A 27,426-nucleotide genomic window follows, 5' to 3' on the forward strand; every position below is an offset into this window, starting at 1 on the left:
GTCCGCAGGAGGATTTATCATCAGGATTTGGAACAGGGCACCATGGAACCTAGCGGGACATCTCAGGAAAAACAGCCAGACAAGGACCAGGATCTGCCTACTGATCCTGGGGGTCCACAAATTGTGGAAGGAGATGACCCTAAGGTGGCCTGCCTTTTTTGCCTTAATTCCAGCCATTCTGGAGGAGCTGGGCATTGAAATCCCTCCAGAGGATTCTCGGATGGGTTCAGTGGATCTGGTCATGTTGGGCCTGCGTGGTCCAACCAAAGTCGTTCCCTTTTCATCTGTCAGTTATGGACTTGTTCTGAGAGTGGGATACTCCTGACCTGGGTCTGAAGGTCAGTAAGGCTATGGACAAGTTGTATCCCTTACCAGAGGATGCATTGGAACTGCTCAGAGTTCCAAAGGTAGATGCGGTGGTATCGGCTGTCACGAAAAAGACCACGATCCCTGGATGGGGGCAACAGCTCTCAAAGATTTTCAAGATCAGAAATTAGAAGTGCAGCTCAAAGATTTTTGAGGTATCGACACTTGGTGTCAGAGCAGCCATGTGCAGTAGTTTCTCCTCGAGCAGGCCTGTGCTGGGTTCAGCACCTACAAAATAGTACTGCCCTAACAGGAGGAAGCAGGACACCTCTAAGCGGTGATTGCTTATAGTGCATATGCTCTTTATGACCTTTTGCATACTTCAGTGGTTCCCTGTATGTACCCAGATCAGTCCTGACTCCTGGGTTTTGCACCCCCCCCCAGCAGATGGAGACTTAAGTTTTCAAATTAAGCTCTGCCTTTTAGGATGGTGCCACCTACAGTCCAGCAGATGGTGGAGGTGCAAAACCTACAATCTGGGCTGGCTGCTTAGTTTGGCCTAGGATTTAGTTTTAGGGTGATTTTGTTCTTGAACAATTTTACTTTTAAATGATCTGGAAAGGAATAGGATGAGTGAGGTTATCAGATTTGCAGATACAAAATTATTCAGAGTAGTTAAATCACAAGCAGACTGTGATACATTACAGGAGGACCTTGCAAGACTGGAAGATTGGGCATCGAAATGGCAGATTAAATTTAATGTGGACAAGTGCAAGGTGTTGCATATAGAAAAAAATAATCCTTGCTGTAGTTATACGATGTTGGGTTCCATATTAGGAGCTACCACCCAGGAAAAAGATTAGGCATCATAGTGGATAATACTTTAAAATCGTCGGCTCAGTGTGCTGCAGCAGTCAAAAAAGCAAACAGTCATAATGCCTCTGATTCGCTCCATGGTGAGACCACACATTGAATACTGTGTACAATTCTGGTCACCGCATCTCAGATATAGTTGCATTGGAGAAGGTACAGAGAAGGGCAACCAAAATGATAAAGGGGATGGAACGGGCCCCCATGAGGAAAGGCTGAAGAGGTTGGGGCTGTTCAGCTTGGAGAAGAGACAGCTGAGGGGGGATATGATAGAGGTCTTTAAGATCATGAGGTCTTGAACGAGTAGATATGACTGTTTGCACTTTTGAATAATAGAAGGACTAGGGGGCATTCCATGAAGTTAGCAAGTAGCACATTTAAAACTAATCGGAGAAAATTCTTTTTCACTCAACGCACAATAAAGCTCTGGAATTTGTTTCCAGGGGATGTGGTTAGTGCAGTTAGTGTAGCTGGGTTCAAAAAAGGTTTGGATAAGTTCTTGGAGAAGTCCATGAATGGCTATTAATCAAGTTTACTTAGGGAATAGCCACTGCTATTAATTGCATCAATAGCATGGGTTCTTCTTAGTGTTTGGGTAATTGCCAGGTTCTTGTGCCCTGGTTTTGGCATCTGTTGGAAACAGGATGCTGGGCTTGATGGACCTTTGGTCTGACCCAGCATGGCAATTTCTTATGTTATGAAGAATTTCTCAGGAGCAGTGGGGTCTTCAGCCTCTCAGGGGGTAGTGAGGTTCTGAGGGCCATCCCCCACTGGGTTGAGGCAGCTGCATCATAGGGTCGAGAGCCCTCTTTACCTCCCTTTGGCAGCTCTGGGTGCAACACCAGGGAGCTCGGTTCACTCACCCTGTGAATTCAGGACCTTGGACCACTGCTGGGCAAGTGTATTTAAAAAAAAAACTACAAGTTTACTTTCACTTTTAGTGAATGCTGCGGCTCTCCCTTCCCTGCTTCGGCACGTATGTGAACTGGGGATTTTCGACTTCAGTTTCCTTTTCTGTTTAGGGTTGTGCAGGGCCTCTTTTTTTTTTTTTTTCCCACAAAGCCACATTCTCCTGCATGCTGCTCATGCAGCCCGACCCACACATCTCCCGGGAGGGCCTCTGTTCAGTGTGCCTGCCGGGGGGGGGGGGGGGCAGGATCGTCTAGAGCCGTGAAATTTACTAAGGGTGCTAAAAATAAGGCTGCCAGAGCTCCTGCAGGAACAGCTGTTTCGAGGCAGGCTGACCTGTTCCTGATCAACGGGGGCCATTTTGGATTCAGGCAGGCTGGAGCCTCGTGCACCGTCAGGGGAGGGGATGATGCCTCCCTCTTTCTCCACAGCAAGGGTTTCCTGGGAAAAGGGGTTCTTTGCTGCATATCTCCCCTGCCTTGGAGGATAGCCCCAAAGGGGCTTCTGACTCCTCCTCTTTCTCATCAGAGATTATATTGTTGCTCCATAAAGCCTTTAAAGCCAGAGTCTGAAAAGCAGCAGTCTGGAATGAAGGTCTCCTCTCTGGGTTCCAAGCCTTTTGATAGACACCCTTCATGGTCCCAGTCCTTTCGTGGCCAATGTTTCGGCAGAACCAGTAGTTCCCAGTCCACTCCTGGGATCAAGTCTTCACAATGAAGGGGTGCCAGTCCATTCCTCAGTGGTAGGGGTCAGGCTGGCTGTCCCTGTTTTGAGGAATGTGCCAAAGTGACGTCGGACCATTGGGTTCTTATGATAAAACATGGCTATGCTTTAGATTTTGCACGGCGCCCTCAAGACAGATTTCTAATTTCTCCCTGCAGTTACGAAGACAAGTGGAAAGTGGTACAAGATACATTACAGTACCTTCTGCAGCCAGGAGCCATCGTTCCAATGCCTCCAGAGGCAAGATGAACAGGTTGTTACTCCATTTCCTTTGTGGTGCCAAAAAAGGAAGGTTCCTCTCTGCCCATTCTGGATCTCAAAAGGGTGAACAGGTGCCTCAAGAGTGCCACGTCTTCACATGGTGTTGCTCCGGTCAGTCATTGCCTTGATGCGACGGAGAGTTTCTGGCATCCTGGATCTCACGGAGGCGTATCTTCATATTGGCATCCACCCAGACTACCAGCGATTTCTCCGATTTTTTTTTTTTTTGGTGCTGGGTCATCACTTTCAGTTTTGAGCTCTGCCCTTCGGTCTTGCCACCATGCCCAGGACATTCACAAAGGTCATGGTGGCAGCCCATCTCCGGAGGGGGGGGGGCCTCCTAGTACATCAATACTTGGATGACTGGCTGATTTGGGTGAAGTCTGAGTTGCTTGCCCGGGTGGTGATTCGCAAAGTGCTCCAGCCTCCTACAGTCACTGGGTTGGGTGATCAACTTAGCCAAGAGTCGACTGGTGCCCACTCAGTCTTTGGAATTTTTGGGTGCTCTATTCGACACTCAATGGGGGAGAGTATTACTCACCTCAGAACATATCTCCTAACTACAAGGTCAAGTGAGGGGCTTGTTGCACAAGGATCTTCCCAGAGTCTGCAACTGTTTGCAGGTCCTCGGCTAGATGATTTCAACCCTGGAGCTGGTACCCTGGGCCTGTGCTCATATGCAGCCTTTACAGTCCACATTGCTGTCCCATTGGAACCTTGTCTCCGAACCTTTTCATCTACCTCTTCTGCTTATAGATGCAGTGTGGTCTAGTCTCGATTGGTGGCTGGACTCGGACAATTTATCACAAGGAGTTCCCTTGGAAGTGGACAGTAGTCACCACAGATACCAGCCTCTCTCTGGTTGAGGGGGGCGGTATATAGGGGGAAATCAGTGCAGGGCTTCTGGTCTCATGATGAATCTGTAGTCAGTCAATTGTCTGGAGACATGTGCGGTGTGGTGAGCGTTGAAAGCATTCCATCCTCTCCTCCAGTGGAGTTCGGTCAGAATTCTGTCAGACAATGTGACCATGGTGGCATACATCAATCGTCAAGGAAGCTTGACAGTTGATCAGCTGGGCAGAGCAACATTTAGTCAGCATAGCAGCATCTTACATTGTCTATGCCAGCTGACTTTGTCAGCACTGCCTGGATCCTGAGGAATGGGAGTTGGCAGATGCAGCATTTCACCTCATTTGCGACACGTGGGGCAGGCCCAGCATGGATCTCATGGCAACATTTCAGAATGCTAAGGCCCCGTGCTTCTAAAGTCTGTGCAGAGACAGGAGCAGAAGGGGTAGATGCCTTGGCCGACTGATGTTCTGCTGTACGTCTTCCTGCCATGGCCATTGATCAGCAAGGTGCTCAAGTGAATAGAGATCCATCCAGCACAGGTAATCCTGGTAGCTCCGGAATAGCTGAGGCATCCATGATTTGCATACCTTCTCAATCTAGCACTGGAGGGGCTGCTGCAGTTTCCAGTCCTCCCCAACCTTCTGCATAAAAGGCCCATTTGTTTGAAAGAAGTCTATCACTTCTGTCTAGCAGCATGGCTTTTGAAAGGCACTGTCTTAAGTCACAAAGGTTATTCTCCCACTGTAGTGGCTACTCTCCTGCGATCACATAAAACTTCCACCAATCTGGTGTATGTTAGTATGGAAGATTTTTGAATCTTGGTGTTTGGACCGGGAGGTTGTCCCTACCTGGGCTTCGGTGTCTAATTCTGTGTCTTCTGCAAAATGGTCGGTTCAAGGGCTTGTCATGTAGTTCTCTACGGGTTCAGGTAGCTGTTCTTGGTGGTTTGCATGGGACTATTCAAGGAGTAGGATTAGCAGCACATCCTGATGTGGCTCATTTTCTATGGGGGGCTAAGCACTTGTGTCCTCTGAAGCATCCTTGTCCGTCTTAGTCTGAATTTAGTTCTTCAGGCTCTGTATTCGGCACCCTTTGAGCCTTTAAAAAGGGTGACCCTTAAGTATCTCACCTTGAAGGCAATTTTTGTAGTGGCTATTACATCCGCTCGTAGTGTTGGAACTTCAGGCTCTTTCCTGTAGAGAACTTTTTGAGGATTTTGGATTCAGGGGTTTCATTACAGACAGTTCCTTCCTACTGAAAGTGATTTCTTTCATGACAACCAATCAGAGGAGCTGCCAGCCTTTGCAGAGCTGGACCGATCGGATTCTTTGTCTAGAGACTTGTGGAAATTGGACGTTCATAGAATTTTGCTGCATTACCTGGAGGTTACACATGCCTTTCGTTTGTCAGACCACCTCTTTGTGCTCTGGAGTGGTCCCAAAAGAGGACAGATGGCTTCCAAGACTACCATAGATTGCTGGTTGAAGGAGGCTATCTGCTCTGCATATCTGCTAAGGGGTAGACCTCTGCTGGTTGGTCTTCGTGCCCACTGTACTCTTTCACAAGCAGCGTCTTGGGCGGAGTGCCAGTCTCACTGCAAGAAATTTGCAGAGCAGCTACTTGGAAATCCTTGCATACGTTTGCAAGACATTACAGACTAGATGTCAAAGTACTGGGTACAGGAAGATTTGGCGAAGGAATGTTCTGAGTGGGCTTCTCCAGATCCCATCCCAGGTAAGAAGCTCTGGTACATCCTTGGAGTCTGGCCTGATCTGGGTACTTACAGGGAAAGGAAAGTTTAGTTTCTTACCTGATAATTTTCATTCCTATAGTACCATGGATCAGTCCAGAGGTCCCACCCATGGGTGGCATGGTAGTGAGGGAGTCCACTTGATCACAAATTGATTTGTTTTCAGACCTGCAGAAGTTTGGATTGCCTGTCCTCAAGTGGGTCTTCAGGTTCGGTTCCTATGTGGGTTCAGTGAGCCGGTTAGTTTGTTTCTTGTTGGATTATTATACCTAGTTATGGTGGCTTTTTGATGGCCATTCTGCTTTGACATTGAGTAATACTGTAGGTGGCACCATCCTATATAAGGTAAGTTTTGTTCAAAAACTTCTCTCAATCTGCTAGAGGGAGGGCAAAACCCAGGAGTCTGGACTGATCCGTGGTACTACAGGAACAAAAATTCAGGTAAACTAACTTTCCTTTTTGGCCCAAAGACTTCTCTGGTTGAAAAATTGGTCTGCAGATGTGTCCTCAAAGGCTCAATTGGGCTCTTTGCCTTTTAAAGGAAAACTGCTTTTTGGGAAAGACCTGGAGGACATGATTCAATCCTTGGGTGAGAACAAGGTACACAGTCTACCTGAGGATTGGCCAAAGACAAGGGGTGTAGTTTCAGCTCTCTTGCTTCCGGGGGAATCTGAGGTTCTGTTCATCCCGATCTTCCTTTCGACAGCCATCGAAGGGAAACAGTCCTGGTCCCAGTCCGCTTTGGAGGCCAGGGGCTCAGCAGTCCTCTGTACTCAAGTCCTCCCAATGAAGAGGCCAGTCCATTCCTCAGCTCCAGTGGTGGGAGGCAGATTGTCTCAATTTTACGAGGAATTGGCCACTCTGACTGCCGATCAGTGAGTCCTCAGTGTGATAGGACAAGGTTATGCATTAGGTTTTGCACAGCGCCTCCAGATCAGTTTCTCGTCTCCCCATGCTTGTATGTCGAAGTGCCAGGTGGTAAGGACACATTACAGCAGCTCCTCTACCTTGGGGCAATTGTACCAGTTCCCCTACTGGAACAGTGCAGGGGCTGTTACTCCATTTACTTCATGGTGCCCAAGAAAGAGGGAACCTTCCAGCCCATTCTAGACTTGAAAAGAGTAAACTGACACCTCCATATTCCACAGTTTCGCATGGAAACTTTGAGATCTGTTATCGCATCAGTGCAAAAGAGTTCTTGGCGTCTCTGGATCTCACGGACGTGTACCGCACATCGGCATCCGATCAGACCACCAGAAATTCCTGAGGTTTGCCATCCTGGGACATTTCCAGTTTCATGCCCTGCCGTTCTGCCTCGCCACGGTGCCCAGGACCTTTACCATGGTGATGGTGGTTGTAGCGGCACAGCTGCAGAAGGAAGGTTTCTTCGTTCATCCGTATCTAGACAATTGGCTAATTCGGGCAAAGTCAAGTGCTATGCCACATGGCAATCCGGGTGGTTCAATTATTGGAATCACTTGGATGGGTGATAAACATTGCCAAGAGTCACCTGATTCCTTCTCAGTTCTTGGCATTTGTAGGGGCCCAGTTAGATATACAGCTGGGCCAGGTTTTTCTGATGGGGGAACACATTACCAAACTGCAGGAGCAGGTTTGGAATTTATTGGACAAGCATCCTCCCAAAGTCTGGGATTATTTGCAGGTCCTTGGATCAATGGCATCCACCCTCGAGTTGGTCCCCTGGGCCTTTGCTCATATGAAGCCTCTGCGGTCAGCATTACTTTCCCGTTTGAGTCCATATCAGAGCAATTTAATCTCCCACTGCCTCTTATGGACTGTGCTTGTTCCAGTCTCGACTGGTGGCTCAACTCAATTTGAGCCGCAGGGTGTCCCTGGAAGTTCCCGATTGGACAGTGGTCACTACAGATGCCAGTCTCTCCGGCTGGGGAGCAGTGTCAGGACAAGTCTGTACAGGGCCAGTGGTCGAAGGAGGAATCTCAATGGTCAATCAGTTGTTTGGAGACTAGAGTGGTCAGATTAGCACTGCAGGCCCTGCAGTCGAGACTGCAAGGGAGGTCTGTCAGAACTTTGTCCAACAATGCGACCACAGTAGCCTACATCAGTTGGCAAAGAGGAACCAGGAGTCTACCAGTGGCGAGCGAAGCACAGCAGTTGATACTCTGGGTGGAACACTTAGCCTGGCACCCAAATATTAAATAATTCTAAGCTGCTATTGCTTATTAATAGCAGTTTATGGGTTTTTCCTCTAGGAACTTATCCAAACCAGTTACACTAGCTGCCGTAACTACATCCTCCAGCAATGAATTTCAGAGCTTAATTGTGCTGAGTGAAAAAAAAATCTTTGATTTTGTTTTAAATGAGCTGCTTGTTAACTTCATGAAGTGCCCTCTAGTCCTATTATCTGAGTAAATAACTAATTTATGTTAACCTATTCAAGTCCTTTCATAATTTTGTAGACCTGTAGACATTCAAACTGTTCATCAATTTCATTCAAATCTTTTATGACTACCACCTCACATTTGTGCCTTTGATACCCCTGAATCTTAGGATTGCTGTGCTTTTTCCCTTTTCTATAGGGGAACAGGCCAGGTGAGTTCAGTTGTATCTCAAGGATGCCAAAGCACATTGGCAGCTCTAATGATACTATCACTTCAGTCATTGGTTAGTGCCTTTGGTTAGCAGCTGATTCCATTTCTTGCTTCCCTTCCTATAGAGAAACTGTAATGATATACTTACAAAAATTCACATGAACCTTATGTACAGGTTTGTGCCAGAGAAACTAGGCATCATGAAATAGCCACATCTTGTTACTACTGCTTAACATTTTTTGTAGCTCTGCTTTGTGTATGCAGCACTGTACTGACAAGTTCCTGCTTCATGAATTTACAATTTAGTTGTAATTCAGTAGTTAAGTATTAGGTTTAACCTAAGTGTTAAGATTAGGATGAGTCAGTTTTTGGATTTAAAAGTAATTCTGGAGGTGATTAAGTGGAACATGCATGTGGCAAAGAGTAAGAAGCAATGCCAAGTGCACACTGCTGTGAGACAAGTTGTGGAATCTGGAATAGTGGAGAAAGGTACAGATAGTAACAGCATACCTGACAGAGATCAAGGAGGAAAGTAAGGGGAAATAAGTGGTAGCATGGAGCTGCAAAGTGAATGCACTTGCAGGTGAGAAATAGTTTGAACTGAATGCAGAAGTAGATAGGGAGCCGACCTAGAAGATGACTGTAACCATGCTGGAGGAAGATAAGCTATGCAGCTGAAGTTTGAATAGACAAGCAGTGTGTAGCAGCAGCCCTGTGAGGAGGCTGCAACGGTGGTTCTGGTCTTTCAACATCAATTACCTCCAATCTACCTCAGCCTAGGGAGCCTGGAGTCTAGTCTGTGTGCATCCTTGTCTTGACTAGGTCTCAGCAAGTATAGTGCCCTTGCATCTGAGTTATATCTTAAAGCATAAGCTTAACTGTTGGACTGAAGTCAGAAGTACACAAACTGAGTTAAACTGGCTGAATGGTAGCGAAATAGGTTTTAATCTGTGGATCAATTATATTTTTTGGTAATTGTGCAACTCCTAGCATTCACCTCCTAGTAGCATTGCTTAAGTATAATGCTCACATATTACTGTTTTCCAGGACTCCTTTCACTTTAAGATGCCAAGAAGACCGACTTCTCGTAGTTGTCTCCGAATGCGCCATCTGGGGGATGGGAAGGACGCATTTGTGCAGCGGCAGAATTCTGCTCCAGCTCGCATGGTATGTAGGGGAGTATGGCAGACATGCATTCCAGAATGAGTTTGCATGGGGCAGTGTGTATCTACAAAACTCTGCCCTGGCTTGCATGGTGTTTGGCAGACTAACAGTTGTGCATCCTGCTGACATTGACATGGGACAGTTGCAGAATTGCATGCTCTTCCCTCTGCTCGCATGAAGAGCTCAGCACAAATATTTAGCAACAGAACTGTGACTGGCCAGCCAACAACCCACCACAAATTCATGTTGGGCAAGCACAGCAGCAAAAGTACACACTGCCTCCATGTGCTCACGTGATATGTAGGAGAAACACAGCAGCAAAACCGTGCCCTTCTACAGAGAACTTGTATTGCATGCAGGACAGCATACAGTGGAAGAGCTCTGCCCTTAAGGGGTTAGGCAGTATGCTACAGTATTCTGATAATTTGTCACATATGCCTATTGGATTTTTTATTCTACCATTTTCCATTACTGTCAAACTGAGAATTAAATTCTAATAGCTTTGCTCGTATGAATTTGATTCCTGTATGCATGCATCAGTCTAATGCTCAGATATTTAGTAACAAAATTCAGTGTGAATTTGGTTGTGTGCATAACTGCTGAAACTTAATTTTGCTTATCTTGCATTCAGAAGACATTCCCCACCCCCAAGTCCCTACTCTTATGTAGCATGTAACATCAATTCTAATTTTCTAGTGTGTAGACAAGTGGACTTAGCTGATTGTACAGCTTAAAGGCAGCAGCTGCAGGAGGCTGAGTGCAGTGGTGACAGCACATGCCCTCTCCCCCTGTAGCCAGAGACACTCATTCCTCAGCTTCAACTAATTCTGTCAGGTCTGATCTTCAGCTGGTGGCCCCTCCCTCTTCCAGTCCTATATTTTAAGCACCGAAGCATTCCTCTGTTCATTGTGGGTATTCCCAGTGGGAACCTGGATGGCACACATGAGGCTGATCCTGACTCCTCTGGGACTGGAACCATATCAGGCCATGTGGTTCTTTCATAGAGATGAACTATCAGCCCTGATTTCCCAGACCTTAAAGATGCTGGATGTTCCTGGTGCAGATTCCATGTCTGAGCCAAAGAATCCAATTTTGGTTTCCTTGTGTAAAGCCTTTTTCTGTTTCCCTGTTACAGATGCCGTTCAAGAATTGATTGAACTTGAATGGTGTGTTCCAGAGGCCAATTTCAAAGGGGGGTCTGACATTGGAAGGCTTGTACCCCTGGATTCAGTGGTGAGGGAGCACTTGTGTTTTCTGAAAGTGGATGCGCTGGTCTGCCATCTCAGTGGATGACCTACCCTCTAGAGGGAGGAGTGGCCTTGAAGGAGGTGCATGATAGGAGGCTTGAGGCCATCCTTAAGCCTTTGAAGCGGTGGTGATGACTTTACAGATAACTTCCTGTTGTGCCCTAGTGGCATGATCTTGTCTACTTCTTCAGGAAGCTGTTGATCTGGTGTGAATTTCAGTTATGGAACCCGCTGCTGCCTTTTTAGCAGATGCAGGCTGCGATTTAGTCCTTATCTCCGTTTGAGAAGTGGCTTCAGTGATCGTGGCCAGGCATCAACTATGACTGTGAAATTGGTTGGCTGCTGCAACCTCCAAAGCTAATCTTACAAAAATGCCTTTTAAGGGCTTCAACTTGTTTGAGAGCAAGTTGGAGAAATTAGCCAGTAAGTGGGCCGAATCTCCAGTCCCTCAGTTGCCGGAGGATAAGCAGTTGCAGTACCCCCTCTGGTATGAGGGGTCATCTCTGGGGTTCCAAGTGTTTTCATCCCTATAAGAGGATTCCTCTTTCAGAGGACTCTGCCTTTCAGTAGGTCTCAGACCTTTTGTCCCAGACAGCCCAAGTGGAGTCAGCTCAGGTAGTCGGCCCTCCTGAGCTTCCCAATAGAACCTACTTTCAGGAATAAGAGATAAGGGGACTCCTTTCTTTTATCTGAGGTAGGTTGAGATCACATCAGATCAGTGAGTCCTGGAGGTAATACGAGAAGAACATGTGCTGGAATTTTGCAGTATTCCTTGATGTATTTATGGTGTCTCCTTGCCACTCCCACAGAAGCAGGCAGTGGAAGCTACACTTCTAAGGCTCCTCTGTTTGCAGGCTGTACTTCCAGTACCTAAATCTCAAAAGTATGGGGTGATATTCCATTTAACTTGTGCCCAAGAAGGGCTTTTTTGTCCATGGATCTCAAGGGAGTCAACCATTTGTGGGTGACTCATTTTCACATGAAAGCATTATGCTCAGTGATAATGGCCATGTAGTTAGAAATTTCTGACCTCCCTGGATCTGTCTGAGACCTACCTTCCTATTCCCATCCGTTTGGAGCACGAACATTTTGCGGTGTTGGGGTGCCATTATCTGTTTCGGGTGCTGCATTTTGATCTTGCCACTGCTCCCAGAACTTTTTCAAGGTTACGGTGCTGGTAGTGGCATTGAGAAGAGATGGAATCCTGGTACACCCATATTTGCACAACTGGCTGATTCAAGTCTCTGGAAGAGAGCCTCCTGGTTCACCCCCTTGTTGCAGGAGCTTGGTTGGGTGGTGATCCTGGCCAAGAAGTCTTCAGCCATCTCAGTTCTTGGAGTATCTGGAAGTTTGGTTCAACACAAGGCAGGTCAGTTTTCCTGCCAGAAGTTCGGATTCAGAAATTGATGCACCAGGAGCCTTGGTGAGTACTATACGCCCGACAGTGTGTACCTATCTACAGGTGCTCGATTTAATGTCAGTAACCCTGGAAGTGGTGCCATGGGTGCGAGTGCATGTGCATTCTCTTCAGCTGTCTCGTTGGAACCTGAAGTCTCAGGGCTATGCAGTTCAGCAACACTAAGATGGAAATCAGCTTTTGCCTCCAGTGGTGGTTGGAGGATTTTGAGTTTCCTTGACTTCCCAGAACTGGTTGATGTGACAGATGAGTCTCTAGGGTTGGGGAGCTCACTATTACTACCCTACATCAGCTGCCATGGAGGAACCAAGAGCCAGCAGGTATCTCAGGAGATAGATCTCCTATTGGAATGGGTGGAAATACATTTACAGACTCTCAACCTTGCACATTACAGGAAAAGATGTCTGAGCAGACTTTCTAAGTAGGGAGAGTCTGGATACAGAAGAGTGGGTGGTGTTGGCTGGGGCCTCCCTTCCATCAACCAGGCTGCATCTCAATGTGAAGGTTCCCCGATTCTTCATTTGCAGAAGACATCCGGGGTCCCTGGGGATTGATGCTCTCATTCAGACCAGGCCAGAAGAAGAGTTTCTATACGCCTTCCCTCCATGGCTTCTGCTGGGCAGAATCGAGCACTACAGAGGGTTAGTCCTACTAGCTCTAGATTGGCCCAGGCATCCGTGGTATGCAGACATGTGGAGACCCCCCCTCCCCCGTGCCTCCCACTACATGGGGACCTGCTACAGCAGGATCAGACTCTCTTCTGTTTTATGAAGTTCTGTATGTCTCTAGTGTATATGCAGCTCTGGAAAGTATTTGAGGCCTGTTTGAGGAACGCAGGGTCTCTTCTCCCCCCTTCCCCCTAGGCAGTCAAAATCCCACTTCTAGAATTTTTGCAGGATGGCTTGAATAAAGGTTTGGCCCTTAACTCGTTGAAGGTGCAGGTAGCAGCTCTCTCCTGTTTCAGGGTAAGATGAATGGAACCTCCCTGTCGGCTCATCTGGACATGGCCTGTTTTCTGAAAGGGGTGAAGCAACTTCAGCCACCCCTACAGTGGCCAGTTTCCTTGTGGAATCTTAATCTAGTATTGGAATTTTTGGCAGGGCCCTCCTTTCAGCCACTGTGTGATCTTTCCTTGCAGTTTTATTTATTTATAAACTTTTATATACCGGTATTAGTATGCATACATCATACCGGTTTACAATGTAACTTTAAAGGCAGAAATTACAATGAACAGGGAGGGCGAACAAGGAGGAGTATACAAAGAGCAGGAGGTGGAGGAATTAAAGCAATAAATAAAACTGCAACGGACTATTTACAGGAATATACAAGGCGTAGGCAAGATACTTGCGGAAGTCGGTGTACTTAATCAGGGTAGGCTTGTTGGAAGAACCATGTTAAGTTTTTTTCTGAACTTGGCGTAACATGGCTCTAGCCTGAGAGTGGTAGGGAGGGCGTTCCATTGTTTAGGGCCTGCAATGGATAGTGCACGGTCCCTAGTAGAGGAGAGGTGGGCTTTTTTCAAAGGGGGAATGGAGAGGGTGCCTTTGACAGTGCGAGTGGGTCGTTCAGTGCGTATAGGACTGAACGACCAGTGGGTCGTTCAGTGCGTATTTTAACCTTAAACTGCATCTTGTGGCTATATGCTCATCACATCTCTGAACTGCAGGCATCTTGTTGGGAACTCTTCCTCCAGATGACTCTAGGAGTGTTGCAGCTTCATACTGGTCCATCCTTGCCCAATGTAGTCTTGGATTTTCATTTGAATCTGACCATTTTGTTTCCTTTGCTAGATAAGCACAGGGAACGGAGGAATACCGCCTCCGTCATTTGAATGTCTTTGGTTTTGGTGCAGTATCTGGAAGTTTCAGAACCGATCTGAAAGACTGCCTGTTTGTCCTGCAGGGTGAACCAGCTTTGCGGGCTACCATAGCTTGCTGGATTAAAGAGGTGCTCACAGGAGCCTATGTGGAGGCAGAAAAGCCATTACCTTTTCAGTTTAAAACTCATTCCAAGGGGGCGCTCTCACTGCGGAGCAAGATGGCCAGGTGACTTCGTGCTCCTGCCTACCCAGAGCCCTAACGCAGCAATATATGAGCTTTAAACCCAACAAACTTGACTCAAACTCTGTGATCTCTAGACACAACCTCAAAGATGGCCCAGAAAGAGGGCCGGATTTCAAACATTTTGCATTCACAAAGTGTCTGCGCAGATGACGGGCCTGGCAGCGCTTCTGAGGCTCCGGACCTGCGTAGTCAAAACTCTGGAGAGGAGCGCGGGACGGCGGATCTGCGTCCTCTGACGTCCCCACGAGGGATGAATTCTGGCACTGGTTCAGAGACCTAAGAAAATAAACAGGACTTAGTACACGCAATGGAAGAAATGCGTGAGGAGATGGCTGAGATAGGGAGACGCACAGGTGACTGCGACATATGTTTAGAGGATCATGCTATCAAGATCACTACCCTCACTGATTATGCAGCTCTATCCACAAAACTAGAAGACCTAGAAACATATATATAGAAATGACCTAGAAAACCATGGTGGTCATAATAATCTGAGATTCAGAGGCATACCTGAAACTGAGACACATGCAGATTGTGGGGACACTATTCAGAGATTTTGCTCATTTCTGTTTACACTAGATGGTGCCGATTCAGGGGAAGCTTCTACAGTCCCCATGGAACTGGACCAGGTGCATCGCTCTCTGGGTCCAAAACTACCTGGTAAGCCCAGAGATGTGTGCTTCACTAAATATGCTATTAAGGAAAAAAATATACCAAATCGCATGAAAACACACCATGTGGGTATGGGAAAATCACAATATTCAATTTATACTGATCTCTCCCCAATGACTTTAAAAAGAGGCTGGAGTTCAGAGGTCACTACAGTTCTGCATAAAGAAGGGCTTCGCTATCAATGGCTGTTCCCTTTTGGGATTGCAATTACTATAGATGGCACAACAATAAAAGCTGTAACTGTAGACTGAGCGGTGGCCATTCTGAAAACGGCAGGCCATCAAGTGCAGATCGTGGTTCCAGTCAATACTTCGGTTACCTCAATGGAAACCCCACGCTGGCAGTCTGTAATGGTGGTAAAAGGTTACGCAGACATTCAGGAGATAGCACTTCGGACCAGGACAAAGGGAAAGAATGAAATGAAGTCCTTGACTTGAGTTCTTATCTGCTAGACCAATGATCTGGTATATGGGAATTCCATATACTTGTCTTGATCTGTTTCATTGCAGTTTATTGCTACTAATTTTGATAGTTATTCATGTTCTAAGGTTTGTTTGGAAGAAGACAGGGGTGGGCTTTGCAGGCGATCGTGTCCTCTATAGCCTGCACAGGGGTACTTTTAGCACATCTCTGGAGAGCATTAGGAATGAGGGGGGAGGTGGGATATGGGGAAGGAAGGTAATGAATGGTTTAAGACATGTGTGTGTACAGATCATTTTGGAGTTTATTTTTTATACCAGTCAAATTCAGGGCACCATAACACTGCATAACATTCCAGGGTCTACAGGTGGGAGGGAGGTTTTCTGGAGTGCAGGAGGACATCTGGATTGAATGCTATATAGGGGCATATGGCGAACTACTTGGTTATCAGTATGTTACCGCTTAAATTATGGTCTCGGTGTAAAAGACCTAAACAGCCCTCAAAAGCGGCAGATTTTCCGAAATGATGTACAGCACTCTGGGGCGGATGTCCTGTTTCTTCAGGAGACACACCTCAAGAAAAGGTATGAACATTTGCTAACTTGGGCTCTTTACCCTCACCAATTTCATGCAGCAGCTTCTAAGTCTGCAAAATACGCCGGAGTGAGTATACTTCTACATAAAGATTTCCAGAGTGCCGTTCTTAAAACAATGATTGATCCTCTGGGGTGATATTTGTTACTGCAATTGGAAATTGAGAGAGAAATCTATACCTTTTTAAATGTATACACTCCTAACACTGCTCAACAATTTCTTGTCAAATTTGGGAGTTATCCTGGATTCAATAGAAATAGGGCATTTGATTGTTAGACTTTAATCTCACCATACAACCTCACTTGATAATTCGGGAGGGGGGTACATTGACCGATCGTAAATATCTTAGAAAATTTATTCGAGATAGGGACCTCCTGGATATATGGCGCCACAGGAATGCAACCTTGAGGGATTATACTTTTCCCACCCACACAACCTATTCCTGCATAGACTATTTCTTGGTGGACAAGTCGCTGAGTTTAGATAGATCACCCGACAATCGGACCCATTACTTGGTCAGATCATGCCCCCATTGGCTTAACTCTTCACTTATGCACTAGGAAGGCTGGTCTTTGCTTTTGGCGATTAAATGATTCATTGCTAGCTGATTCATTTTGCCAGACAAAGCAGACATAGAAGAATATCAGCATTTTAATAGTGCTCACTCCCATTCTGACATCTCACATCTAAAGAAACAACATAAAGCTTCACTATCCTCTAGTGTATATGCATGGCTCCAACATACTCGTAATGCTCTGAGCTTATTGAGAGCCGGAGATGTAGCTCACCAGTTACAGCTTGTGCGGCAGGAGCACTTCGAATGGGGTAATAAGGCTGGGCAATTGTTGGCTCAAATTGAAACACCAAATTGCGCAAAGCCAGATCACACAGATTAAAGCAACAGACGGCTCTGTTACTCAGCTGAAGTGATACAGCATAGATTTCAGCAACTTTATGGAACACTTTATACAGCAGATTCTAATATTAGAGGCTGAAATTGACGCTTATCTTGCAGATATAAATCTTCCACAGCTTTCAGAGGCTGAAAGACTCTTTTGAAAGCCTTGTTGCGCCCATCAAAGTTCTTCATGCCGTTAAGGCACTTAAAGTTAACAAGGTGCCGGGGCTAGATGGGTATATGGGCTTATTTTATAAAAAGTTTATTGATCAGCTATCTCCTTATTTGTTGGAGGCTTTCAGTGCACTACAGGATGAGGCCTGTTTACCACTAGAAGTGAATGTGGTGGGAATAACTATTTTGGCCAAACCTGGAAGGGACCCTGCAGATTGCAAGTCGTACTGACCAATTTCATTGATCAACATTGATTTGAAAATGTTAGCACAAGTTCTAGCTACTCTCCTCAGTCATGACCAAACATACACCCAGACCAGGCCGGATTTATTCCCAGGAGAAAAGCGGCGGACAATGTTAGGAAAACTATAGATTTAATGTGGCAAGTTAAACAGTCTAATACTCCAGCGATATTAATGGCTGTCGACGCTGAAAAAGCGTTTGACATGGTCCATTGGCAATTTCTGTTCAAAACTCTAAGAAAGATGAACTTTGGCCTGAAATTTTTAAACTGGCTCCTCAAATTATATGACCTACCTGAGGGCTAGGGTGAAAGTCAATGGGGTATACTCCAACCCTTTTCCTATTGAGAGGAACCAGGCAAGGATGTCCGTTGACCCCACTATTTGCATTGTTCTTAGAACCTTTTACTACCAAAATCAGGGGAGAGGGGTCTATTACTGGTATCAGAGTAGGAGAGATGGACTACAAGTTATCTCTATTCACGGATGATATTTTATTTACTCTATCCAATCCAGCGCACTCCTTAGGTGTAGTTGCTCAACTTATGGAGTATAGCTCAGTCTCTGGCTTTCACCTGAATCTAGACAAATCTGAAGAGCTAAACATTTCGCTGCCCACTGACCATGTTAACCAATTGATGCAACCATTTCCCTTCAAATGGGCTGGGGCAAGGATAAAATATTTGGGAATTATAATAGGTCCTAAGCTATCAGACCTATTTAAATTGAATTACGTATTACTGGCAGCCAAAGTTTTCAGAGATTTAGATCAATGGGACAATCTCCCCGTCACATGGACTGGGAGAATAGCGATTCTAAAGATGTCAGTTTTCCCAAAATTTAACTACTTGTTTCAGATGCTACCAATCCCAGTTCCCATGGCAGAGACGTTTTTTCGCATTCCTTTGGAAGCAGAGGCCACCTCAAATAGCGCAAGCGATATTATACAGTCACAAATTGAGGCGGGATGGGAGTTCCAAAATTACAATGGTACTATGCAGCAGCCCAACTTAATTCCATTTTATCCTGGCACAGACAGGCTGAACCGCCCCTGATGGGTGGCCATAGAGCAAGATATACTGGGTCAGACACCTCTTCAAGCTATCATTTGGCAACCTAGGACAACATTGAGAATAGAGGGTTCTTTTACTCTCCCTTTACACAACTCTTCAGAGTTGGGACAAGTGGAAGCATCTTATCATAGGGAATAAGAAATACTACTTTAATACCCATTTATTCTACAACACTAAATTTTCACTGTGCTGGTATTCTTATTTCCAGATCTGGAAGTCACGTAGCATCCATACCTTAGGTCACTTCTGTAGTAATGTTTTCTTTCTCGCAAATTCAGGAGACATATTTGATTCCATCCTCAGCTTTTTATTACTATTTCCAACTCCGCCATGTGGCACAGGAACGCATTCAAGATCAACTCAGAAGGGTAAATCACAATTTGAAGGCTGGTATGATTTAGCTGATCATATCAAGGGAGGACTGTAAGGTATATACCTTATTACAAGGGTCCTTAAGCAGAGCTGCATACACCTATAAATGGGAGGAGGAGCTGGGTCAAACCTTCACAGATGAGGATTGGGATCAGATATTCTCAAACACCAAACGCAGCTCTAGTTCCACCTCACTTACTGAAAATGGCTATAAAGTACTATTTTGCTGGCATCTTACACCATATAGAATGCATAGAGCAGGTCTCAGAGGGGATGCATGCTGTTGGAAGGGGTGTGGACAAATAGGAACATTTCTCCATTTATGGTGAGACTGTGACAGGATGTTATGGTACTGTCTCCCGACCAGGGACTACTCAGTGTACCTGTTGATGGCTCCAAGTATGAAAGCTTGCTTGATCAATTTTGTATCAGGACTTGATGTTTCATAGCTGCCACTTGGCGACAAGAGTTCCCGCTAAGGAAGTACTGTATCAGAAACTTGATGCTATGAGCTCTATGTACAAGATAACGGCCCAAAAACATCTTCCTGGTTTTCAACAGATCTGGCAGCCATATTTTGCATGGAGGGAAACCATGCAGTTGGATAACCATAAACACAGACCCCAAATGACATTGTTCAAACTCCTGAGATGACATGATAGAGGATTAAACTTTTTAATTCTTTTCTCAGTGGATCACTTCTCACTAAAATACTTGTCTTTTGAAAGGCCACAGATAATTAAGACAGTTACGATCATGTGGAGTGTAACGATTGTTTATTTGACTACTTTGCTTGATACGTTGTTCATTTATCTCTCAAGTATAAAGATCTATCTATAGTGACATTCATGTCGTCACAATCTCACAGGTTGGGGGTTATAATTATAGCATGTTAAGCTGCCTCCTTGCTAGCATAGTATATATGGTTTGTGGCTAACTACCCGATTGCATTGAATGTATACATATGCGACGTGTTTATATTTGTTAAAATGTTTAATAAACCTTACATTACAAGAAATAAAGCTCATTCCTCCAGTACTCGGGCAGTCTCATGGATGGAAGTTCCTGTTCCCTGTTATCTGCCAGGATGTGATGTGGTCCTTGCACACCTACTCCAGGTTCTATCACTGGGATATACAGGCCTGAGAAGATGCAGCCTTTGCGAGGGTGGTATTAACTGGACTGCGGGCAGCCTCCTGCCCTGATTGGGAGTAGCTTTTGTACATCCAGTGGACCTGAGTCCATCTGGCTACATGCTAGGAAATGGAGAAATTACCTCACAATTTTGTTTTCCTTAATGTAAACAGATGGTCTTGGTATCCTTGCCCCCTGCTGCTCAGGAATGGTGCCAAGGATTTGCCTGTGGGGTGGATATAGATTACAAGTAAGCTGTTATCCAGTCCCTAGATCAGGGCATCTATAATCTTATTGGGGTTTAGTGTCTGAATACAGTTACTATCAAAACTTGATTAAAAACAGAATGTCCACAGTGGCTTTTGAAGAGAATACTGAAGGGCTGAGGTCACTCAGGGGGTGTATCTAGGGTGACATCACATTTGAAATTTGACTGTCTCCATCTGCTGGCAGGGGAGCATAACCCATTGGTCCTGAGTCCATCTGTCTACACTGAGGAAAACACAATTATCAGGTAAGTAGTAATTTCTCCATTAGCTGCTCTTTACTTTCATAAACCCAAATTAATCTTCAGGGTAAAACTGAATTCCCTTGGATAAAGTGGTGTTACTTGCTCATATTTAGATATAGGCAGTTTCTTTTGATGGCCTTAATGAGTGCATACAGGAGTAAACATTGCATGCAAGTCTTCCATGTACTGAGTGAGATTGTATGTCTGTCAGACTTATTGTGGGCTCATTTCATGGTGGTCACATGTTTCAGAAGTGACAGGCAGGAAGTTCCTCTTCTAGGGGGAGCTATTGAGTCTGAGGATAAACCTTTCCCATATTCCTTAGTATCATCACTTAGAATCCTCATAGTCTAGTCTTAAGACTGAAGAAGTGGTGACAGTTTTAGGAAGGGTAAGACATTGTAGAGTCAAATGGTCAAGTGACAGATGTGAGCATTCCTCCAGCAATGACTGGTACAGTTTGTACATTGTTCATAGAGCAGATGGATGCAGTACTGGTTTCTCTGTAAGACTTTGTGCCACCTTCTAGCTCCCCTGGCTAGATAAAGGAATGTTATAAACAGTGCAACCCTAGTGTTGACTGAGCTTGCATCTCTGGTCAAATATTGTGGTGTGAGTTTTTAATTGGACAAACCACCTTGCTAGTACCAGCAAGTTAATTTTGGATAATTACTTCCATATTCTCTGCTTTAAGACTATCTTGAGCTTGCACCCCCAGACTTCCAGAGAATTGAAAATATGCAGATAAGCTAAGCTTGTGGTCAGCATTATGGGAATAAAACTAAGTGCTTCAGAAGGAGAATATTCTCTGTACAGATGTCAGAGTACAAGCAGGTTTAGTTAACCCTCTGTAGGTTAGTGGATTACCTGTTATGAGGTTGGTTGTTCACTTGCTAACGAAAGATGGCAGCTAAATCATTTTTAAGTCACCTGATTTCTGCCATGATGCTTCAAGTCTTGGTGGGCAAGTGGCTACCCACTGTTCAAAAACTGGTAGCCACATCCAGGTGTATGGTTGCCAGTGGCCACTGGGTAAAAGATTTCTGCAGCTTAGAACTCTCTTCCTGAACAAATTACTTTTGCTGAAACTGTTAAGATAGCAGTGCTGGTATTTGCAACTCAGGGCCTGACCTCTTTGTATGATTCCTCTGTACTGTCCTTTCAGGGCACACTCTCTGGTTTACCAGTTGTGCCGCAGTGATAACTTCTATACATTATGGTAATGTAAATCTGTGATTAGTTCTCCAGTATGGACAGGAAGGAATTAGAGATGGAGAGCTCCAGTCCTGTGTCTCTACGCAAATCATCTTTAACTTCCTCATTGAACGGTGAAGATGATGGCTTCTTGGAGATGTTGGAAGGGGAAGACTTGGAGGTAAGTAAACAATGCAGATCTGATCACGTTTAGTGCATGGTTGAAAGCCAAGCTCTGTGTAGCTTCTTGTTCAATAGGCCAGCTGCCTGAAAAAAAACTGACCCTTTAGCTGGTTCTGAACTGATTGACCCAAGCTGACATAAGATGACCAAAATGCAACTAAACATTTTGACATAGTAACATCTGTCTGTTTAAAATACAGCTGTTCTTAAGCATTGTCATGATTGTATAGAACAGATATTAGGTGGTTCCTTGTACATACCCGGATCAGTCCAGACAGTGGGTTGTCCCCCTTCCAGCAGATGAGTCAGAGCAAAATTGTAAGGACGGCCCCTTATAGGTTAGAGCGCCCTCTGCATCCCTTCAGTATTACTGACTGCACCAGATGAAGGTGGCACCTGCGGTTCCCCTGTACTCTTGATAGATTTTATTAGTATTTTCTTTCTTTGGATGGGTCATTTAAAAAAAAAAAACCAAAAAAAACATTTTAAATATAAAGGATCTGTGAAAGAGCTTGCCTTACTTTCGATCATTCTGAAACTTGCAGGCAGAACTTGGTACTTCCAAATTGTCTATTTCTGTTTCATATTGGGGTAAGTTCTGTACTTTTCCTTTTCACAGGAATACTCTTCACTAATTTGTTGCCGGCTGGGGTGCACAGTGGTTTTTTAATCAATGAGTTTTTCAAGGTTCAGTGTTACTTGATTCATGATCCATCCAAATGTTCCTTAATGGCTTTGATATTCTTAATACTGAAGGGACACAGAAGGCGCTCTAAACTTTAAGAGGCCGTCCTTACAATTTTGCTCTGCCTCCATCTGCTGGAAGGGGGAGATAACCCACTGTCTCGACTGATCCATGGTACTACAGGAACAAAAATTAGCAGGTAAGGAATAATTTTCTTTTCTGATTTCCATAGGCTGCATTTATTGGCCATATAACAATTTTCGAGGGAGCTTATGATCTAATGACTATAACAGTAGGAAATTTTTCCTGGATAAGAGGTTTGTTCCTGAACATACCCAGATCAGTCCAGACCAGTGGCTTGTGCATTCCTACCAGCAGATGGAGTCAGAACTTTGGGCACTGCTACATAACAAGAGTGCCACCTGCAGTCCCTCAGTATTTCTGACTCCAGCAGATGGTAGAGATGCAAACCTTCAGTCTTTACCTTTCCCTAATTAAAAAAGCTTTTTTTTTTCCCTAGGATAGGCAAGTTTGTAGTTAGTAATGTGGTTTCCTGAGGGTGTTGGGCACCTTTTCGTGGGCCATCCCTCAGTTGAAGCCGGGCGTCCGGGGGCTTGGATACCCCTGCCTGTGTCTCGCCCGCATCGGTGCCAGTGTCTCGCTAACCAGGGGCTCCTAGCTTCCTCAACCACTGAGGAGCTCCTCTCACTACTTCCCTCAGACTCCAGCTCTGTCAGGGTTAAGGTTTTCTTCAAAAAAAGAAACAGCAAGGAAGAAGCCTTTCTAGGTAGGAGTTCATTTGGGGGATGGGCCGTGCTGTTTAGTCGGCAGGCCAGCTGGAGTGGTGAGCTTAACCCCACAGATCCTCACGACTGCCCGGGGCTCTGGCTAGGTCGGGGGGGGGGGGGGGTAGGCCTCTTATTTTCACACTGGCAGCTCTCCTCACAGCAATTTCGCACCTGCGGGGAGTTTTTCTGATTTTAGCTCCTGCAGTCACACAAAGGTTTTCTGACTGGAAGTTTCTTCTTTTTTTAGCTGACCGCTTGCTGCTAATCTCTCAATGGCACCCCGGCCTAAGTTGGGAACCTGCCGTGCATGTGGGGTGTCGGGGCAGGCCATAAATGCTAGTTTCCTGTGTCCTGCCTGTTCAGGGCAAGAGGGAACTTCATTGGGGGAGCAGCAAGCAGGCAAGAGCTCTGGGGAGGGTAGCTTGTGGTGGCTGCTGGGGGAGGAGGAAGCCCCTCCCATTCTTTCTCCGATGGACCAAATTCCCATGTTTAGGGATGATCCTGAGCCACCGGACCCTCCTGTGGGGAGTGGTGTTGATTCATAAGAACATAAGAAAATGCCATACTGGGTCAGACCAAGGGTCCATCAAGCCCAGCATCCTGTTTCCAACAGTGGCCAATCCAGGCCATAAGAACCTGGCAAGTACCCAAAAACTGTCTATTCCATGTTACCATTGCTAATGGCAGTGGCTATTCTCTAAGTGAACTAATAGCAGGTAATGGACTTCTCCTCCAAGAACTTATCCAATCCTTTTTTAAACACAGCTATACTAAATGCACTAACCACATCCTCTGGCAACAAATTCCAGAATTTAATTGTCGAGTAAAACTTTCTCCGATTAGTTTTAAATGTGCCCCATGCTAACTTCATGGAGTGCCCCCTAGTCTTTCTACTATCCGAAAGAGTAAATAACAGATTCACATCTACCCGTTCTAGACCTCTCATGATTTTAAACACCTCTCATACCCCCCCTCAGCCATCTCTTCAAGCTGAAAAGTCCTAACCTCTTTAGTCTTTCCTCATAGGGGAGCTGTTCCATTCCCCTTATTTTGGTAGCCCTTCTCTGTACCTTCTCCATCGCAATTATATCTTTTTTGAGATGCGGAGATCAGAATTGTACACAGTATTCAAGGTGTGGTCTCACCATTGAGCAATACAGAGGCATTGATACTTTCTGTTTTATTCACCATTCCCTTTCAAATAATTCCCAACATTCTGTTTGCCTTTTTGACTGCCACAGCACACTGAACAGACTGTTTCAATGTGTTATCCACTATGACGCCTAGATCTGTTTCTTGGGTTGTGGCACCTAATATGGAACCCAACATTGTGTAATTATAGCATGGGTTATTTTCCCCTATATGCACAGACTCAGGGGAGTTTTGCCCTGAGTCTGTGCTCCTGCTGCATCAGGCGTTCCTGGCTAGGAAACAGGAGATCCTGAAGAGCAGCGAAACCTCCACCAAAGCAGATACTCACGGGGTCCCTGGACCTCCATCACCCTGCAGGGACTCACCAAGGGGCTCAAGGTGTGGATTGGCTGCCAGCCTCATTCAGGGATCCCTCAGACCCTGGGGTGGATCAGGATCCAGGATTCACCCAGGATGTGTGATACAGGACGACCCAGACCAAGATGACCTCCCCACCCTCAAAGGCAATGATCCCGGTGTAGGGCACTTGTTTAAACGAGAGGAGCTTCAACCTCTCGTTCCCCAGATCTTGGAGGTCCTGGGGATCAATGTTTCACAGGAGGAATCAGACAGCAGTATCAACCAGTCCTGGATGGGATTCGGGGTCAGACTTCCTTCCCGTTACCTTAGCAGGTCCGCAAGCTAGTGACCCGGGAGTGGGACTTGCCAGATGCGGGTTTAAAAGTGGGAAGAGCCATGGTGAAACTTTACCCTCTAGTGCAAGATGATTTGGATCTTCTAAAGATACGAAGGTGGACGCGGCAGTGTCTGCCGTGACTAAGACCACAATTCCTGTGGCCGGAACCACTGCGATGAAGGACATTTTAGGACCGCAAACTGGAGATTTATCTGAAATGAGTCTGAGGTCTCAGCACAGTCTCAGGGCAGCGATTTGCACAAGCCTCATGCAGAGAGCCTGTCTTTGCTGGGTTCAGGAGGTGGCCGCAACCCCCAGTCCTGACGGCAGGGGGCCCTTGCAAGCCATGCATTTGGAGGCTGGAGTTGCCTTTGTCGCGGACGCGTTGTATTACTTGATTACGACCTCTGCACGTAGTATGGTGTCTGGTTGCGGCTCGTAGACTGCTCTGGTTGTGTAACTTGTCAGCAGACTTATCTTCCAAATCCCAACTTTGTAGCCTCCCCTTTAAGGGTAAGCTTCTCTTCAGGGAGAATCTCGACCAGTTGGTGAAATTGCTGGGGAGTCCAAGGGCAACAGATTGCCAGAGGATAGGAAACCTTCAGGGAAGGTTTTTCCCCACAGGCTTGTGTTCGGGATTTTTGCAGATTTCGCCCTGGTAGCTCTTCAGTTCCTTCGGGGGCCGGGCTCAGGACGTCAGCATTTCTTTCGTGGAGGATGGTGCCCAGGCAGAGTCCACAGGCCAAGTTGCTGGTCATGGAAATATCCTAGGCTAATAACTGCCTAGGATAAACCTATGTTTTTGTATCTTACAGTTTCTGTTGATTTATATATTTTTCTCTCTCTAATTGTTTCTTAGTTTAAACTCTGTACTGTCTTCCATTGCCCAGGTTTTATGCTCCCTGTTTAATGTAACTTTACTTTCTACCTTGATGTTAATTGGTTTCCCCTCAGTTACATTGTAAACCGGTACCATAAGACCTAGTCTTGAGCATCGGTATAGGAAAAGAAATTAAATAAAATAAATAAATAAATGGAAAACCTACCCAATGAAGCCAGAGGCACCCATTCCGTCGTAGAAGCTGTCGGAGGCAGATTGTCTCGTTTTCGTGCCCGGTGTGGGAGGCCTTTGTGGAGACTAGTGTCGCTTCGCGTCAAGCGCAAGGCAGTACAGGGGACACTACAACGGCTGCTTAGTCTCCTGACCATTGTTCAGTTCCTCTGGCAGAACAGGGCAAGGAATAGCCACTGCCATTAGCAATGGTAACATGGAATAGACTTAGTTTTTGGGTACTTGCCAGGTTCTTATGGCCTGGATTGGCCACTGTTGGAAACAGGATGCTGGGCTTGATGGACCCTTGGTCTGACCCAGTATGGCATTTTCTTAAGGAACAGTATTCGCTCTACTTTGTGGTTCCTGAGAGAGGACACCTTTCGTCCCATTCTCCTTCTGCAGAAGGTGAACAGGTGTTTGCGAGTTCCCTGTTTTCACATGGAGACATTGAGAACTGTGGTGGCTGCAGTACATGGAGAGTTTCTCGTGTCATTAGACCTCACTGAGGCGTATCTCCACATCCCGATTCACCGGGCTCACCAGCGGTTCCTCCGCTTCAAGGTGAAGGGCCAACTTTTACAGTTTCAAGCTCTTCCTTTCAGCCTGGTGACGGCTCCACGTACTCTCACCAAGGTCATGGTGGTCATAGCAGCATTCCTGTGCAAGGTGGGAGTCCTTGTTCACCTGTATCTCGACTGGCTAATCTGAGCGAAGTCTCAGGACTGCATAAGATCAGTTCAGAGGGTGATGCTTACTTTGCAGTTGCTCAGCTGGGTCATAAATGTCCAGAAGAGTCATTTGGAGCCCACACAGTCATTGGACTACTTGGGAGCACTCTTCAACACTTTCCAAGGCAAGGCTTCTCTGGCAGCGGATCGTGTAACAAAGTTGAGGATCAGGTCCAAGCCATTCTTCAGAGGAAGAATCCAACTATTTGGCATCACTTACAGGTTCTGGGATCCATGGCCTCCACCTTGGATTTGGTCCCATGGGTGTTCTCTCATTTGTACAGGTGGACTTCCTCAGCAGGCAACAGCTCGATCGGGAGAGTGGGAGTTAGCTTCCGAAGCATGGAATCTCTTGTGCAAGGTGGGGCGTGCCTCAGTTGGAGCTGATGGCAACTCGAGCCAATGCAAAGATGGAGCGCTTCTTCAGCTGTTGAGAAATAGGCTCCATAGGACTGGATGCTCTGGTATGTCCATGGCCCATGGGCATTCTTCTCTATGCCTTTCCTCCCTGGCCTCTCATTGGTCGCCTTCTATGATGCATAGAACGGCATCCAGGCAGTGTAGTGTTGGTGGCTCTGGATTGGCCGCGTCACCTAAGGTTCGCAGACATGGTGCGATTAGCCTTGGAAGGTTCTCTACAGCTGGCACGTCTTCTGCATCTATTCCGTCAAGGGCCCATATTTTCGGATTGGGAGGATCGCTTCTCTCTCGTGGCCTGGCTTTTGAGAGGCGGCGATTGAGGGG

General features: G+C 46.0%; 1 protein-coding gene across 1 annotated transcript in view; it reads left to right on the forward strand.

Annotated features, from left to right (window-relative positions):
- CDC25A (cell division cycle 25A) overlaps positions 1-27,426 on the forward strand; it is a 130,724-nt gene that overhangs the window by 35,724 nt on the left and 67,574 nt on the right. Inside the window, exons 6-7 of the mRNA XM_029588162.1 lie at positions 9,289-9,408; positions 21,463-21,597. Coding sequence (XP_029444022.1) covers positions 9,289-9,408; positions 21,463-21,597 — 255 coding nt within the window. The remainder of the gene's footprint in view (positions 1-9,288; positions 9,409-21,462; positions 21,598-27,426) is intronic.

This window comes from Rhinatrema bivittatum, chromosome 2 (genome assembly GCF_901001135.1).
Source record: "Rhinatrema bivittatum chromosome 2, aRhiBiv1.1, whole genome shotgun sequence".
NCBI classification, from domain to species: domain Eukaryota; kingdom Metazoa; phylum Chordata; class Amphibia; order Gymnophiona; family Rhinatrematidae; genus Rhinatrema; species Rhinatrema bivittatum.